This window comes from Phyllostomus hastatus, unplaced genomic scaffold (genome assembly GCF_019186645.2).
Source record: "Phyllostomus hastatus isolate PE091 unplaced genomic scaffold, TTU_PhHast_1.1 phas_contig_38, whole genome shotgun sequence".
Lineage (NCBI taxonomy): Eukaryota > Metazoa > Chordata > Mammalia > Chiroptera > Phyllostomidae > Phyllostomus > Phyllostomus hastatus.
The window spans coordinates 17,489,061-17,507,619 of NW_025333869.1; the positions used below are offsets into that span (position 1 = coordinate 17,489,061).

The 18,559-nt window shown below is 37.2% G+C and overlaps 1 protein-coding gene across 1 annotated transcript; it reads left to right on the forward strand.

The window, feature by feature from the left end:
• The first annotated feature begins 244 nt into the window (after positions 1-244).
• DYDC1 (DPY30 domain containing 1) lies at positions 245-15,313 on the forward strand. The gene is made up of 6 exons (XM_045842374.1): positions 245-391; positions 835-936; positions 8,705-8,797; positions 12,029-12,085; positions 12,816-12,920; positions 15,284-15,313. Exons 1-6 carry the CDS (start codon positions 245-247, stop codon positions 15,311-15,313), a joined length of 534 nt encoding a protein of 177 aa, XP_045698330.1.
• Positions 15,314-18,559: the final 3,246 nt, after the last annotated feature.

The window sequence follows — 18,559 nt, forward strand, 5'->3', positions numbered from 1 at the left end:
GAATTTGAGGGCTCTTCAAGATTTTGAAACTATTTTAATTGTAGTGACTTCTGTGGGGCCTTTTTTGGAAACCATTAGAAGTTTCCTAAGGCCAGCTTGCTGGTATCATCCCTGATGTGAGGTGCCCATGACTGGTGACAGGATGTAATGCTTTGTTGGCCTCATTGGACTTTTGTTGTGTCTTAAATGAAAATTTCCTGCGTTAATGCAAAAACATTTATCCTTTAGAAGTTAGGAGTTAGAAATGGAGTCAACATATCTTCAAGAGCACCTTGGGACATGTCTAACTCAAGGTCTTGCAGAAGTGGCGAGAATTCGACCAGTGGATCCAATAGAATATTTAGCATTGTGGATTTACAAGTATAAGGAAAATATGACTATGGAGGAACTGGTAAGTATGGATCTTTTAGAAATTTACAAGAGAAAAATAGTTGGTTCCATTTACTTGCTTTTTAAAAGCTCAGTATTATTATTTCTTACTATAGTAGTGTGCTTATCATACAAAACCTTAGACAACATGAAAAAGTAGAAAGAAAAAAATTTCCAAAGAGGACTTCTATTTAGATTTTTAGGTATTCTAATCTTTTTTTCTACATTTGTGTGTGGATTTGTTTACATAATTATGATCACACTAAATGTACAACTTTAATTCTATGCCTTTTATTCAAATAAAACAAGTTTCCCCAAAGTATTATACAGTTCTCAAATGGATAGACTATATTTTGCTTAACCCTTTCCCTACTGTTGGCAATTAAGATGCTTTCCAATTGTTTTTACAAGTTGTTTTATCTCTAGTTATGTGTACTAATTAGGTACTGTTTTATACAATGCTAGAGACAAAAGGAAATGGCTGAACTGGAGCATGAAAGAGAACTAGCTCTGACGGAGCAGGAAATGATGGAAAGGCTCAAAGCAGAAGAGCTTATCTTTCAGCAGGTGAGATGAGTAATAAAGTTCAGACGTGACTGAAATTAACAGTATCAGCCTGGGTGTGAGGCAACACAAATATTGAAAAGCTCCTATGTCTAGGTACTCATATACAGTTTTCTTACATCTTTTTAAAAAATATTTTATTTATTTATTTTTAGAGAGGGAAAGGAGGGAGAAAGAGAGAGAGAGAGAAACATCAATGTGCGGTTGCTCGGGGTCATGGCCTGCAACCCAGGCATATACCCTGACTGGGAATTGAACCTGTGACACTTTGGTTCACAGCCTATGCTCAATCCACTGAGCTATGCCAGCCAGGGGTAGTTTTCTTACATCTTCATCTTGATGTATATGTCGTCTTTGCTGGGGAAGCAGCAGCAGTGAGGGAGAAAAACTCAGAGAGAGCTCCCAAGCAAGCCAGGGGTAGAGAGTGTCTTAGTGAGACCTCCGTGGTCAACCATGTGTAGGCTGATTGGGTGAGAGCAAACTGCAAAGTGCTCATTCAAGGCCACTAGTCATGACTTTGGTGGGAGCAGTGTGGACTATAGCAAGGGAGATGGTAAGTACAGGTAATACTTTCGAGCAGATTTTTAAGGAAGGGTTTTTTTTGTTTTTTTTTCTTTATTTTTTATTTTTTGCAACATAGGGGAGGGATTGACGTTAATAAATAGAGGGGATGATTTCTAGAGTCAGCTTTCCATGGAGAAAAAATGGAAATTGAGTCTGTAACAAAGATCATGTAGGTAGAAGGGCACTTCTTTTATTCCTTGAGTCAAGGAAAGAGGAGAGTATGGCATAGGTGCACGTGGGTATATAGGATTTGTGGCACAAAGTTGAAAGTAGTTTCTGTGTGATTGTTCTTTATCAAGTAGGGACCATGATCATTTTTTTAAGAATGAGATGGTAGCCCTGGCTGGTGTGGCTCAGTGGATTGAGGGCCAGCCTGCAAGCCAAAGGGTCACAGGTTTGATTCCCAGCCGGGAGCATGTGGGAGTCAACTGCACATTGATGCTTCTCTCCCTCTCTTTCTCCCTCCTTCCCCTCTGTCTAAAAATAAATAAATAAAATATTTTTTAAAAAAGAATGAGGTGGTAAAGTAGGAGGTGTGGCGGAATGGTGAAGGGTTTGAAATAATGGCTTTGGAGAATGGCAGAGACTTGATTGAGGAAACTTAGCATTACTTTGTAGCACTGAGTATGAGTACCCTGATATAGTTGGAAGATCAAGCATTTATAAAGTTTCCATCTGATCTGGTTTAGTGATTATGTGATTTTCTGCACTTAGATCTGGATATCTGAGTGAAGATGTGGCAGAGGCAGACCCTTTGACTGAAGTAGGTCTAGGGTAGCAGGACTGAGGAAATGAAAATGTTGGGAAGACAATGGTTGGATGAATGGGTCATGGAGTATTAACTGGATAGGGGAGAATTCCAGAGTGGCTTCTGGACCAATTTAATTTATGGGGAGATTCTCAACTAAATTTAAGTCACCCCTATAGTTCTACCATATAGTACTTAACTCTAGAGTTTCAACTTGAGTTTTTATATTTAAAAAAGGGAAAGAAGCCAGTTATTTAATGCATTAATAAGAAGTATAGATATGGAAAATAGCTTTTTTATCTCTCATTCTTTTTAAAAATATATTTTATTGATTATGATATTACAGTTGTCCAGTTTTTTTCTCTCCTTTATTCCCCTCTGCCCTGCACCCCCCTTCCCACCAGCATTCCCCCGCCCTCCTAGTTCATGTCCATGGCTCATACATATATGTTCTTTGGTTTCTCCATTTCCTTGAGATCATGAGATTGACACACTACGTACTGTGCTAATGAGGCACCTTCCATTTCCTATACTATTCTTAACCTTTCTCTGGCTATTTTGTACTTACATTTATGCTTCTTATTCCCTGTATCTTCTGCCCCTCCCCCAACCACTCCTCTTGGATAACCCTTCATGTGATCTCCATTTCTGTCTCTGTTCTAATTATTTGCTTAGTTGATTTTTGCTTTTGTTTTTAGGTTCAGTTGTTGATAGCTGTGAGTTTGCTGTCATTTTACTGTTCATGTTTTTTATCTTCTTTTCCTTAGATATGACCCTTTAGTATTTCATATAATAAGGGCTTGGTGATGATGAACTCCTTTAACTTGACCTTATCTGGGAAGCACTTTATCTGCCCTTCCATTCTAAATGATAGCTTTGCTGGATAGAGTAATCTTGGATGTAGGTCCTTGACTTTCATGACTGAATACTAACTGTCTCCTTTTCTCTTGCTGCTTTTAAGATTTTCTCCTTATTTTTAATCTTCGGTAATGTAATTATGATGTGCTTTGGTGTGTGCTTCCTTGGATCCAACTCCTTTGGGACTCTCTGAGCTTCCTGGACTTCCTGGAAGTCTATTTCCTTTGCCAGAATGGGGAATTTATCCTTCATTATTTGTTCAAGTAAGTTTTCAATTTCTTGCTCTTCCTCTTGTCCTTCTGGCACCCCCATGATTCAGATGTTGGAATGTTTAAAATTTTCCCAGAGATTCCTAATTCTCTCTTCATTTTTTTTCATTCTTGTTTCTTTGTTCTGTTCTGATTGAACGTTTATTTCTTCCTTTTGTTCCAAATCATTGATCTGAGTCCTGGTTTCCTTTCCTCCACTATTGGTTCTCTGTATATTTTCCTTTATTTCACTTTGCATAGCCTTCATTTTCCCCTCTATTTTGTGACCATGCTCAACCAATTCTGTGAGTATCCTGATTACCAGTGTTTTGAACTCTGCATCTGAAGTGTTGGCTATCTCTTCCTTGCTTAGCTCTATTTTTGGAGCTTTGATCTGTTCTTTCATTTGGGCTATATTTCTTTGTCTCAGCACACATGTTACATTGTAAGGGGCAGAGCCTTAGGTATTTGCCAGGGTGGTGCAACCCACTTTGCTGCATTGTGACGCTATATGTGGGGGAGAGGTCAGAGAGGGAACAATGCCACTTTCTTGGCTCTCACCCCACTTTCAGTCACTCCACTACCTACAAGTAAATTGGGCCCTTCTGGTGCTGATTCCTGGGTGGATGGGTTTGTGTGCATTCTAGGACCCTGTGGGTCTCTCCAATGAACTGTCCTGTGATGCTGGGAGTTCCTCCTGCTGCTGCAACCCCCACAGAATTTTACAGACAGAGGTTTTGAGGCTTACTTTTCCAGTGCTGGAATCCTGGGTTGTGTGGTCTGTCTGGCTCCCCAGTTGTTCCTCCTGGTTTATCTACATGCAAATGTGGGATCACCCAGTGCACCAGCTGCTGTCTTGCCCACCCAGTCCTCCTCCAGCTGTTGCCTTGCAATGTCCTCTCTTCCCCAGCTGCTGGTCTCTGCCCCCATTACCAGTCTGGATGAATGTTTCTTCTTTAACTCCTTGGTTGTTGGACTTCCATACAGTTCCATTTTGTGGCAGTTCTGGTTGTTTTTTGTTTATAAATTTGTTGTTGTTATTCTTTTGGTTGTGCAAGGAAGCAAAGTGTATCTACCTACATCTCCATCTTGTCCAGAAGTCTCTAATCTCCCATTCTTGATACTGGGTAGAATATTTTAGGCACCTTGGAATGGATATGGTTGTTGAAAACTTTGCTTTTTCTTAGTCTTCATTTTTTAATCATTTGGCTTATTCTTCTGGGGAAGTTGCAAAGTGTTGAGTTGCATGTCAAATAATCATCCAAACAGGCAAGTGTCCACTAGAGTGGCCCCAACATTGAGTGAGGATATGCCCTTCCTCTTAGCAGATCCTTTGACTTCTGTCTGTTTTGCATCTAACAGAATAAGAAAAACTTCCCAGCAGCTCTCCTTCCCCAAGAGAAATTATATCGTCAATGTGGAGATACTTAACTTTCTTTCACTCATTTAGTTTATCTTACTTAGATAAAATTTGTCAATACTAGAAATGTAACATTTCTCTATCTATCGAATGTTGACTATTATAAAGCAATTCACTGTGCATAAAACTGTAAGCATTGTATTGGGAGTGAAAGATATAGTGATATTCTGCAAAAGATTTTATGGCCAGTTAAAGAAGTAGGTTGGTGGGCAGATACAGATGAGAATAGGAGAAGGAACATGTGGAGAGTTGGACCAACAGAGAAAAGCTTAAGAGAGTGAGGCTGAAATGAAGGAAACAGACCTCTACATTCCACCTCAATCAAATGAGCTGGTGATTCAGGATGCTGGTCACCTACCTGTTGATTGCAAGGGCAGGTATTCATAATAATAATGACTTGAAATTCCTTAAAAATTAGGTACTCTCCAACAAGTCCAGGTCCTCATGAACAAGATAGTATTTTTATTGCTGAATAGCCTATTTTGGAAATAAAAGCTTTTAAAAATTCACTTGAGCATCTTTCTAATGATTTTACTTTCCTTGTGTGAAGAAAAGAATTGGGTTTTGAAAATGTCCTGAAATGTTAAGAAACTATTTATGTTGACCAGTACGGTTGATATTTAAGAACTGTATTTTGCATTATTTTTGAGATATTAGAGTTACTTAACCTCCTCTACCAATGTCTGAAAGTTGATTGAATGATATGTTCCTGTATGTCAGCTACCTGTCTTAATATAGGAATGCAAAGAAATTACTCTTAATAGCCTTTTGTGAATGTATTAACCACTGTTTATTATTTCTATGTGGTAAAATGTATAATTTTGTAAAATCAATTTTAAAAATGTAGTTTTAGCCTTGGCTAGGTGGTTCAGTTGATTGGAGCATCATCCTGTGCATAAAAGCATTGTGGGTTCAATCCTTGGTCACGGCACGTGCCTTGGCTGCGGGTTAGATCCCACATTGGGATGCCTGTGGGAGGTGGCCAATTGATGTTTCTCTCTTATGTTGATGTTTCTTTCCCTCTCTCTCCCTCCCTTCTTCTCCCTCTAAACTCCATAAAACATGTGGTGTGACATTTTTAAAAATGTCAGAGAAATTTATAGTTTTAAAATGCTCTTAATGGGATTAGCTTATTAGCATGTTTATGAGGTAGTGCCAGATTGATGGTGAGAAATTGTTTCTGGCTTAGGGGCTGGCAAACACTTCCCTCAAAGGTAGATATTTTAGAGGCAAAATTGAGGATAGGTCTTATGGTGTATTAGGTAGCTATAGCAACAGAGAAAACAAATTTCCACAAGTGTTTTATTGGTGAAATAAATAATAACATTTCAATAGATTTTTTTGCAATATAGCTTACTACTGAGAAGAATTAAATTCTTGTTTAAAAAGATAACATTTCATTTAGTTGGAGTTCAAAGTTAATGTTCCCTATCACCAAAATTGATTGAAAATGTTTGTTTGTTAGTGCTGACCTGAAATGAGGTTTTATGTATTTATCTTTGAAAGTATCTTTTCACACAAAGGTCCTGCCAAATATTAATATCAGTCCATGTGCATATAATTTTGAGCATATTTATCTCTTAGAAGGTATTTGTAGAATTCTGTTAGATTTTTTCTTGATATTTGCCTTTTAGCATGCCATTGCCTTATTTATTAATCATGTCCAATTGAAGGTTGGTACAAGCTTATCAATTACACAGTTAAATGGATTTTGATATATGGAAATTTTCTTTTTACTTATATTGTGACCTAACAACACTCCAAAACTACAGTTTGAGCTTGGAGAATATATTTGCTGCATATTTGTGTGGGAATGGTAACCTAGCTTATCATTCTAGTTCTGACAGTACTGGAAGTATATAAAGCAGTGTGACATTGTGATTCAAACATTAGTTGTTGAAATGATTTTTCTGCAATTTAAGTTTTATATATAAGTGCTGTTTTGCCTTATAATTTTAGGTTGAATTGGTTAAAAAATTATTAAGTCTACAGCAAAAAGCTAATTTCCAGGGCCATTTAATATTTGATAATAGTGGTTGAGAATAGTCCTTCTCATTTGGAAAAATTTCAGTCTTGACCCCGAGCTCAAAAATTCACAATAAAACATTACCATCATTAAGCCATGAAATTGCCATGTGGTAGGGCAAGTCAAGATTTATTCATCTCCTAATGCTGACAAAACCCCACAGGACTGATGATGGTTAAGTTCATAAGAGTGAATGAAGGACACTGTTGACACTACTGGCTCAATGCACGTGACAGATTTTCTTGAGTAGCTGCTGTTGAATAATACAATGAATTCTCATAGGATTTAAGCACTGGATTTTCACGAGCTTTGTTAATTTGTCCAACTAAGCCTTTTACTGTTCCATGCATATTTTTATTATCATTTGTTGAAACGCATCTTGGCAGATTTTACTTTTTGATGGACTGAATTAATGTTTCTCAACTTTTTTGAAAATATTATTGCTTGTAGTTGCCCCATGAAGACTTCATAGAGGCTGATTCTTCAATCACTTTCACTTTCAGTCACTTGAAATTCAGCACTGACTCCTTGAATAAATAACAACTGAGCAGTGTTGGGAACGTTTGTCCACTCATCAAGAGCTAAGGAAAACCACTCAGAGTTATTTGCTTTGTATTTAATTTACTATTGATGTTTCTCCCAATGTCATCAGCTCTGTGAGCAACTTTTCTCACCCTAAGGCTAAAACTGTTAAATAAGCTATTTTTTTTCCTGGACTCTGAAATCAAACATGTTTTAATTAAATCACATTAGGAAAATGTGTTTCTTTTCTTGACTTACAAATGAGCCACTGGGAAACGTACTTTTGTTGCAACCTCATTTTAATTTTTGTGAAGAAGTTCTGTTGTGGTAAAAAAATTGTTATAACTTTTTATCAGAAAAATATTTCTGATCTTTTTTTCATGTGACTTGGTAATACTGTAATGAGTGCTTAATCTGGTAATATTGATACTATTGTATTGTTTTAGTACAGTGCCCACTGCTTTAAAAAGCACCATACTTTGCCATTTAATTTGATAATTAAACAATCCACTCTCCACTCTGTCTTAAAAGGGCAACATTCAAATCCATTTTCTATTTATATAATACATGATGGGTATACGCTGATTAAAAATTGGTATTGCAGTATAGTGTTACTGTGGCACTGCAAAACTGTCGAATTATAATGGTGTCACTGTGATTCCTAGTGTGCTGAGCAGGGATGCAGAGTGAAAAGAGCATCACCTGTGGTCTGTGTTGCAACTACTTAACTGTGCTGTTGTGGTGGTTGTGGTGCAAAAGCAGCAAAGAAGTGACCATGCAGTGTTTCAATAAAACTTTATTTATAGAGACTGAAATTTGAATTTTGCATGATAATTATTATTATTATCTTTGATAATTTTCCACCTCTTAAAAATTTAAAAATCGTTCTTAGCTTGAAAGCTGTACAAAAACAGGAGTGAGTCAGATTCAGCCCACAGAATTTAGTACGGTATGTATGTTGAGTTGGGACCAAATATATTGTTGACTATGAATGATTTCAAAAAATATACTTAGGGTTTTCTCATTCACTCTCTGTAACCAAGTTTTGGTTGTTTGAAGACCCATCCATCTATACTTAATGAGTTTTTATCTGAAAAAATTACTCTAATCTCATTTGTTGCTTCAAGAAGAACAGAGATGACTTGATTTTGTACAAACTGCTTTCCTACAATTTGCAATTAAGGAAGCTTCCCTTATAATTTTATAGTTCAGGAAATATTTATAAAAGCTAAAGTATTAGATAGCTGTGATCATTTATTTTTGTAAGTTTCTGAAATTTAGGTGGGTATAGAGTTAATTATCCTGGGACATTTCAGAATGATAAAGGAAATTTCTTGCCATTGATTTGACTCTAATATGACTTCCTTATTTTTTTTAATATTCAGCAACAGCTGGCATTCCAGCTGGAGTTGGAAATGCAAGAAAAAGAGAGACAGAGAATAGAAGAATTACAGAGAGCTCAAGAACAGTTAGAGAAGGTAATTTGAAGTTTTATGAATGTTTGTTTTATTTAAAACCTCTCAGGATTCTCAACCTGTTTTTTTCTAGATGTTATCATGGGATTCATAGTCTAAAGACCTGCTGCACATTAGCTGTGTGACTCAAACAAATCTTACAACTTTTTTAGTCTCAGTTTACATTTTTTAAAAAAGAGATAACAGTATAATATTATTAGCAATAGCTCACTGAGTTATTTTAAGGATCAAATAAGATCATGGTTCAAAACTGCTTTGTGAGCAGTTTTATAATAGTGATATTAATGGTTCTCTAATAGTGATATTATCAACATTTTAATTAAGAGATAGTTGTTTCTAATTGTGGTGGTTGATTGTTGTTTCTAATTAAGGTGGTTGGTACTGAAGGTTAAGTTCTTTGTAATATCAGGGTATTCTGATCTCTGACACAGTAGTGTGTCTCTTTTCATCACGTTTGATGTGTTACCAACAATAATTTACATTTAAAATATGTTGTCAGTGTGGATTTTTCATGCCTTTTATTAAATAATCTATGCAGTAACTTAAGTCAAAAAGTCCATCTCCATTTACTATGTCTGTGTGATATGTCAAGCTTCTAGTTTGACCAATGTTTCTTGTTATCCCAAAAGTATGTGTCATATAGACCGAACTTTTGAATGACTGAGCTATACTTTTCAGCTGAATATTTCATATTGTACTTGTATAGCTAGCATCTGTTATATAAATGTTATTCTTCTATTACATAATTAAATAAAAACAGAAGCAGATTTTATAAACTATGTTTATTAACAGCTTAGGTGACAGCTTCATTATTTAAAACAATTTTTAAAAAGTTGTAAGGGTAAAATGAATTTAAAAAGATGTACTTTTAAAGGATAAATTCAAAGCTTTATGCATGGTTTTAAAATATACAGATGCTGATGCTATTTTAGTCTGAGTATAGTAGGCCACACAGATATACATGCCTGCACACACACACACATAAATACAAATACATACCCCTTTTCTATTCAGTTAAGATTCCATGATCTAAAATGAAAAGAGAAAAAACAGAATATCAAGAAGACAATGATCAAAATGATAAGAGAATTGAAAGTATTTTTTATTGAGATACCCTGATTGCTATTGTCAACCAATGGTTGTTTGCACAATATTCAATACTACCAAGGATCCCCAATTTGGAGTGTGGTGAAGAAGGAAACTATTCAGTGCAAAACAGCTCAATAGTGGTGAGCAAGGCTGTGAAAGCAGTACACTGAACAGCTCCAAGGCGAAGTGGCCCTGGGGCCTAGTCCCTCTCCTGCTACACAGCTCTGCTCTGCTCTGCTCCATGCTGGTCTGCTTTGTGCTGCTAGTCTGCTCTGCTTTGTGATGGCATACTTCACTCTGCTCTGGTTATATATATTTGGTGGTTTAGCTCAGTCGGGGATGATACATAGTCTTCATTCTCCCCTGGAAAGGGAAAATGCACTCTCTGAGTCAGGCAGGGAGCTGATTTATATGGGCAGAAGTCCTTGCCCTAAGTCCCCAATTGGTCCATCCTTGTGCAAATGAGGACTCCAAAACCCCAGTTTAGTCCAAAAGGCACTGTCCTGATTGGTCACTCCTGATTGGAACTGCACTGCTCCAGTGGGATGGGGAAAGCCTCAGTCTTGCTGGATGAAATAGGATTCTAGGAACTTCCTCATAAGGGCTGGCTCAGATAGTAGAAACACAGTGCAGTCAGGCAGTTCAGTGATGGCTTCTCTGTGGAGTGCAGCTTGCATGAGAAACCCCTGTGCAGAAATGGCTGCTAGGCTCTGTTTTAAAAATTTGAGCCCAGTGATACCCTTCTTAGTAACTGTCTTTTTTCCCCTCAAGGTTCACACTATATTTGAATGTTTGAAATTCTATGATTTATAGGAGGGATTGGATTGTTTTGTAACTCATGATTTACTCTCTGCATGCATCATTAGACCTTGTGACCAGAACCACAATAACTTCAATAGTCCATATTTCTAGTGGTTTATCACTTCTCACCTCTCTCCTGCAAAGTACACCTGCCTTGCCTATTGCTCAGAGGCAGGTCCATTTATGTCTTTTCACTTTGGCCTCTTGGTGGCGCAGAGATACAATTTAAACTATCATTTGCAAAAGGAAATTTATTGGAAGGATCTTGCATTGAAGAAAGGGTTTTACAACTAAACCTCAAAGGGCTCTGGTACAATTGGGAGGATGAAAATCAAATGTTACCTGGGTTCTCAACTCTGCTATTCTCTGGTCCTTAGTTTCAGTCTCTCTCACAATTGCCTGGTTTGCTGCACACAGTGAAAGACATAGTCCTTGAAGACTCTTGGGTTTCACAATGTTGTGGCTCCTACCATCTGAGAGTAGTGGATTCCTTTTTTTTTTTTTTTTCTGCTTCTTAGGGAAGGATTCTGACTGGCTTAATTTGTGTCAGGTATTCATCCATTGGCTGGGGGACAAGGTCCTATGAGAATATGGACCCCTTGCCACTATAGCTATGTGGTGGTGGGCTAAGATGTTACAGAAGAATGGAATGGCCTTGAGAAATATACCAGATGTATTCCTATAATTATGGTGACCATATACATGTTCATGAGATCACTAATCTTTAAACAGTCAAAATGAATCAGCTCAAGATCATTTAGGTCATCTTGCTGCCTTAAAATGAAAAGATAGAGACCATAGCAAAGCTTTGTTGGTTGGAAGAACTTTTTCACATCAAGAACAAGGCCTCCCATGTGCTCGCAATACTATAGAGGGCATTGCTCAGGTACTGTGGAAGGATTCATGTACTGGATAGTGACTGGGGCCAGGTTAATTTCTTCAGAAATATTTACCTCTTTCTTACTGTGTGTATCATTCTATTTAACTGCAAGTTCTCTCTAAAACCTCATATTCTAAGAGTTTATTAATATTTTTGTTTTGTCACTTTTTATATTTGCTAATATTTGGCTTCAGCTTTGATGTTTCAGTCTATTTCATTTCATTTTTTAAAAATTATATTTAATTGTAAACAAAACATGGTTGTCTTCTATTAGTATAGAGTATTAAAAAAGACTGACTGGCAGTTTTATATTAATTGTATTCAAATAACTCCTTTAAGAGTGCTAACATTTCCACTATTAAATTGATCATAGCTTTATGTAAAAATAAAAATGTTTGAAAATTAAACATGTAATCAAAATGAAAAGTATATTCAAAGTATTTTTCTTTGTTTATGTATTACAGGAGATGAAAATGAAGATGGAAAATATAGCTAGAGGTGAAGATACTTCATCCCCAAAGGTGAAAAGAAAATTTATTCTATGTTAAGCTTTATTATGATACATTAGTAGCTACATATTTAAAATGATTTTATTTATTTATTTTTAGAGAGAGGGGAAGGGAGGAAGGAGGAGAAGGAGAGAAATATCAATGTGTGGTTGCCTCTCATGAGCACCCTATTGGGGACCTGGCCTGCAACCTAGGCATGTGCCTTGACTGGGAATTGAACTGGTAACCCCTCTGTTTGCAGGCTGGCACTCAATCCACTAAGCCACACCAGCCAAGGCAGTAGCTAAATTTTTAATCAGTAGATTATCAAAACTGATAGGCCAAATATATATTCTAGTAATGTCAAGCCACAAATATGATGTTTTAAATTTTAAAGCAAAACCTCAAAGTGGATAAAAATTGGACATTTTGTTTCTGTTTGTATTTTTAAAAACAAGAATTTTATGACATATTGACACATGCTTACTTACAATGATATGTTTTATATTTCTGAATGTATTTTTACACAAGTTTTAGAATTTATTCCTAGAATTCTCTTATCATCAACACATGTTGATTCATTCCACTAACTAACAAGGCTGAACTTTGATGTCATTCAGAAATTTCATATCAAAATTGAAAGAAAATCAGTGTAAACTTTGAAATCATTTAAAAGTTGAAATGAGGGGGAAATGGGACAACTGTAATAGCACAATCAATAAAATATATTTAAAAAAGAAAAAAATGAATTTTATGATTGTAGGGTACAGCAGCAGACTCAAGCAAGACACTAGCTGAAATTAGTGATCGATATGGGGCACCTAACTTGAGCACAGTGGAAGAACTTGATGAACCAGTGCTCTCCGATGTAAGTATCTTTAGGAGACTGTTTTGTGAAAACCAGATTTTCTTTTTTTTACTTTGGAAAAGCCTTGTGCATATGAGGCCAGAGTTGGTTGGTAGATGGGTCTTTTGCTTCATATAAAGAAAACCAGTTCCCTAATAAGGGTTTTCCACATCCCCATTTGGTGCTCTGCCCTTTTGTGAACATGCACAGCTGGCCACAAGGTGAGGATGGGCATATGTCTGGCTCCTTTCAAATGTGTCGGCACTAGTGGCACAGTAGCTGGAAGTTTGTGTTGAGGTAGCAGTGTGCCCTCTTGTGCAGAGGATGATATATGTATTTTGGAGTTAGGTTTTGAAATTTTCGAAGTACGTATTTAAAATAATTTGGTGAAATATATAATCTTTACATTTGGGGGGCAATATTTTGGTTCTCAGCAGCAAACCCTTTAACCAAATAAGTATCTTGATGAAAGTATATGCTTTTACAGTAGTATATAAATGTTTTCATTTAAGAAACATACAGTGCTTTCTACACACCAACAACTGTGCCTGATGCTGTTGTGAATAAAACAGTTTTTTACCTTGTTTAGGGGAGAAACAGACAACTGACTAAGAGATTAATAGTCATTGGTAGAATGACCAGGTAATTTATTGTCCAAATCTCAGTATGCTTTGGGAGTGAAAGGAGGAGTGTTGATAGTGAAGCAGATCAGCAGGTGTAAACAGAGACTGTCCTGGCAGACAGATACGTTTAGTCACCTTAATCCATGTGCCCTGACAAGTGGGACAGCAGCCTAGTTGAGGAACCTTGGTCAGCGAAGGCTTCCTGACGGAAGTCAGTTATTTGTCACTCAGTGCTGGGATGGGGGCTGACAGCACAGCAAGTGTGAAGACCCAGCTAGCAAAGACTATAGCGAGTGTGAAGCAGGGAGGGAGGAGATAAGGAAGGGGAGAAGGTGGAGGCTAATCCATGAAAGGACTTCTAACCTGTGCTTAGATTATTAGATTTTATCCTAAAGGTTAATATGATTAGAACTTCATTTTCAAAAGGCCATCTGGCTACAGCATATGAAAGAGAATGGAGTGAACACAAGAACTTTGTGAGACTATTGTAGTCACCCAGGCAGAGCTGACATTGATGGCTGACAGTAGCAAATGGTGTTTTTAAAAGCTTTTCAGAAGGTGGAGCTGGAAGAACTGGGTGATAATCAGTCAGTGGGAAAACTTTTATTAAATGTTTTGGTACTATGCAGGGTGCTAGAAAATACCAGTGAACAAAACAGGTTGGGTTCCTGCCCTTTGGGGGCCATAGGCCATTGGAGAAGGTGCTGAGAGAAGAGGGCAGGGAAGCATGACCCAGCCTGGATATGCCTCCTCAAGGAATTGAAGTTTAAGGAAGTTTATCAGCTGAGATAAACCCAGATAGGAAGATGCTTTCAAGGAACTGACATAGTACAGTGTTGTGGCTGGGTTGCAGGAAGCTAGGAGGATGGTGTGAAGCTGAAGAAATGCATAGAGGGCTCTCTTGTCAGGTTAGAGATTTTGGACTTAAGTGCAGTGGGACTTGTTGAAAGGGTTTAAGGATTAGATGTGTGTAGTGGAAAGTGGAGAGAGGATTAGAAAGTGGAGAGAGGATTTAAGTGGTCAGAAGTGGAAACAGGAGACCACTTATGAAGTTATTACAGTCATCCAGATGCAAAATTACCAGGGTGCAAACATCAGCGATGAGTAGAACTGAGATCTGATATTGACTGGGAGAATAAGGAAGAGAAAGAATTCAAGGATGATGCCCAGATTTCTGCCTTGGGCAGCTGGACTGTACATTTTTGAGCTTCACCATTTGTTGAGTTGAGGAACAAAAGAACAGAAAGTAGGTTTTGTGAAAATGATGGCTTCAGTTGTAGACACGTTGAATTTCAGGTGACTCTGAGATAGGCAGGTGAAAATAGCCAAAGGCCAGTTGATGTATAACACAGGTCTGGAGGACAGGAGAGAGGTCCAGGCAGGAGATAGGAATTCAGCAGTCATGGGTTAAGCAAAGCTAAGAGGGTGAGTAAGGCATCTAGGAGAACATGCAGAATAAAGGAGGGGGCTCAGAGTGAAACTGTTAGAAATATAGCATTTAAGGGGTACCTACAGGAAGAAGATTCCTGCAGGAAGGATAAGGATATCAATAGAGGATAGCAAGAGAAGTAGAAGAGAGGGTGGGTTATAAATACATCAAGGATACAGTTATTATATTGAATTTGGGTTTTATTTTAAATGATGAAAAAACTTCATTTACAGAGTCACATAGAAATTTCCTAAACTCTATTTTCTTTGGCTTGTACATTTTCACAGTTCTAATTGTATTAAAACATATTTACTTTTCATTTTGCTTTTTAGGTTGCATTAAACAATGATCAAGATTTATAGGATGAACCAAGCTAAGAGCAATAAATTTTTCTGCTTGTTTCAAGTTTCAAAATATGAAGTCCCAACTGTATTTTTTCTTACAAACTTGAAGTCTATTTTTTTTCTCCACAGATAGCTTTATAAATGGGCTTCCAGGAAGGCCTTAAAATCCTGCTTTGGATTCCCTAATGCAACTGGTTATTCATATGATCTCACTGCCAGAACATGAGAGTTTCCCAAAGCAGCTAAAAGGGGCAAATGAGAGATAAACTGTAAAGAATATGTGTATCTGAGGACGAGATTACCTGAGATGAAAGTAATTGTCTGTGAAAAGTGGGACAGGATGCCACTGTGTCAGGAATATTCAACATGCTTTAGATTTGGCATTTCCTCCTGGGATCCACCTGCAAAGATTTCCCCCGTTTGCTTGGAAGTGATGCTTTGTAGTGCCACTTAATCCTTTCTTATTGATGGGGCAAGGATGGGTAAGGATACAGAGAAGCATTATTTGTTCTGGAACAATCAGTGGACAATTGCACTGGGTACAGGCCATGCAGCGTGCTTCCTTGAATAGACACTGGGTGACCTGTGGTCCCTAGCCCCCTGGAAATTTCAGGTCTAGCCTTGAACTTTAGGGAGAACTTTACTTCCTTTATAAAACTCTTCCAAATCTATGTCATGAGGTTTTTCTCTTCCCTAGGCATGGAAACATAAATGGGTATAGGCATGGAAACATAAATGCCATGAAGAGGCATTTTTTTTCTGCAGGTTAAGAGTCTGATCATCTCAAATCTTCTAAGGAGGTAGATGCAAGGGAGTTCACATACATTGCTGTCAGGGGTGTAAATTAATAAAGGCAGTATGGAAGAGAGATGGGTCTTACCTAGAAATGTTGATCATAAGCTCATTCCAAAGTATGTATATGGAGAAGTTTTTATGCATGTACACAGAAAGACATCTAGGAGAGTATTCATAGTAGCGTTGTTCCTAATATTCAAAACCCGACAATCATCTAAGTCTTTATTAACAGAAGTACGGATGATTAAATTGTGTCACATTTATTGTCACATTCATACCAGCAGAGTATCATGATTAAACCTCAAAAAGATAAAGCTGAATAGAAAAAAAATAATTACTATATTATTCTATTTATAAAAAGTAAAAACATATACAAAAACTAAATATTTTGCTTGAGGATACATTTACATGCTAATAGAAGCATTAACAAAAAATTCAGAATGATGGTTCCCTCTAGGATCAGGGGTATGTAAATAAATGTGGAGGTGCTAATAATATTCTATTCCTCAGGCTAGGGAGTAAGAACAAAGTTAACAATTTTATCATCCTTTAGTTCTCACTTTTTTTTCGTTTGTATGAAAAAAGGTTTTGTGAATAAAGATCAGGCTTAATTTTAAGAAAATTTATTTTAAACTTAAAGCACACATCCCACAGGGCAAATGGGAATTTCAGTCTTGATCATTACAAGAGCTCTCTATTTTGAGAATTATAAAACTGTTTGTTTTTCCCTAACTTGAGGGTTATGCAAAGATTCTGAGGTCCTACATGAGTCAGCACCTAGGGAAGCCCCTCTGGTCATCAGCCACTGTCCACACTGGTCCACTGACCCAGACTGCAGGTCGTTTTATGTCCAGCAGACCCTGGTATATGCACCTCACACTTGGAATGCAGGGATCTTTGCGGACAAGGGAGCAGGTGAGAAGCCAAAGTTTCTCTGGGCCCCAGCACATCACACAGCTAACCCTTCTGAAACTTTTGTAATTCCCCATGTAATTTAGTCTGTGTTACCAAACTATGGTTCTTTAATGTCTCTGTGGATGTTTATGCCAGTGTCATACTCTTTATTTATTAGAGCTTTGAAATACATATTAACTTTAATTTTTTTAATTTTTCAATTGCGGTTAATATACAGTATTATATTAGTTTCAGGTATGCAACATAGTGATTAGATATACCCTACAAAGTGATCCCATGAGAAGTCTACTACCCATCTGACACCATACATAGTTATCGTGATAATACTGACTATATTCCCTGTGCTGTGCATCCCTGTGACTGTTTTTGTAATTAGCAATTTGCACATCTTAATCTCTTCCCTTTTTGCACCCAGCCTCCTAAATCCTTCCCTTCTGGTGACCATCAAAATGTTTTCTGTATCTGAGTTTGTTTCTGCTTTGTTTGTTCATTTATTTTTATATTTTAGATTCCACATATAAGTGAAATTATGGTGTTTGTCTTTCTTTGTTTGATTTCATTTAACATAATATCCTCTAGGTCTATCCGTGTTGTTACAAATAGTAAGATTTCACTCTTTTTTTATGGCTGAGCAATCTGGCATTGTATATATGTATCACGTCTTCTTTATTCATTTGTCTATTGATGGGAACTTAGGTTGTTTCCATGTCTTGGCTATTGTAAATAATGCCACAGTGAAGATAGGGATGCATATGTCTTTTTAAATTAGTGTTTTGAGTTTCTTCAGCTAAGTATCCAGAAGTGGAATTGCTGGGGCCTTCTTGGTCTCTTATACATTTTGTTTTAAAATCTATTTTGTCTAATATTAGTATTATTACCCCAGTGTTTTTTCATTTTTATTTGCATTAAATTTCTTTTTCCATCACTTTCAGTCTGGGTGTCTTTCAGTCTGAAGTGGGTCTCCTATAGTCAGCATATGTGTATGGGTCTTCTTCTTCACTCAGTCACCCTCTGCCTTTTGATTGGTATAGGGAACCAATCTGCCTGGCAATGGCAAATGTAGCCCAGCCCTATCGGAAAACTAGCAGGCATAAGTCAGCACACAGGAAGCCAAACCCACAGATTGGCTTTCCTGTGGGAAACCAGGCCTGCGTTATACCTAGGATGCTTTGAGGCTTGTTTTTGCTAAAACTCACCCTGAGTTGAAGCAGCAAATGTTTACTGCATATCTTTAAAGTAACTTCCTGAAGTCTGTGATACTTCTCCCAAGGAGGGAGTATAATCAGACCAATCATTCTTATCGTTCCCTTGCATTTGCAACATTCTTTTCTTGTTAACCTGTAAGAAATAATAAGTAACATCCTTTCCTTTGTTATCTGTAAAAAGTAATCACCTAAAGCAAATCTGGGCATAATGAATGAGAACCTTCTTTGATGTATGCTATTAGAAAGCAATAAAAGCTTGTTTAGGCAAGGGTTGAAGCCCTCTCTCTCTCAGAGAGTGGCTGAGCTGTCCCTTTTTCTCCACAGGACTTCTGTAGTCTGTATGAATTTG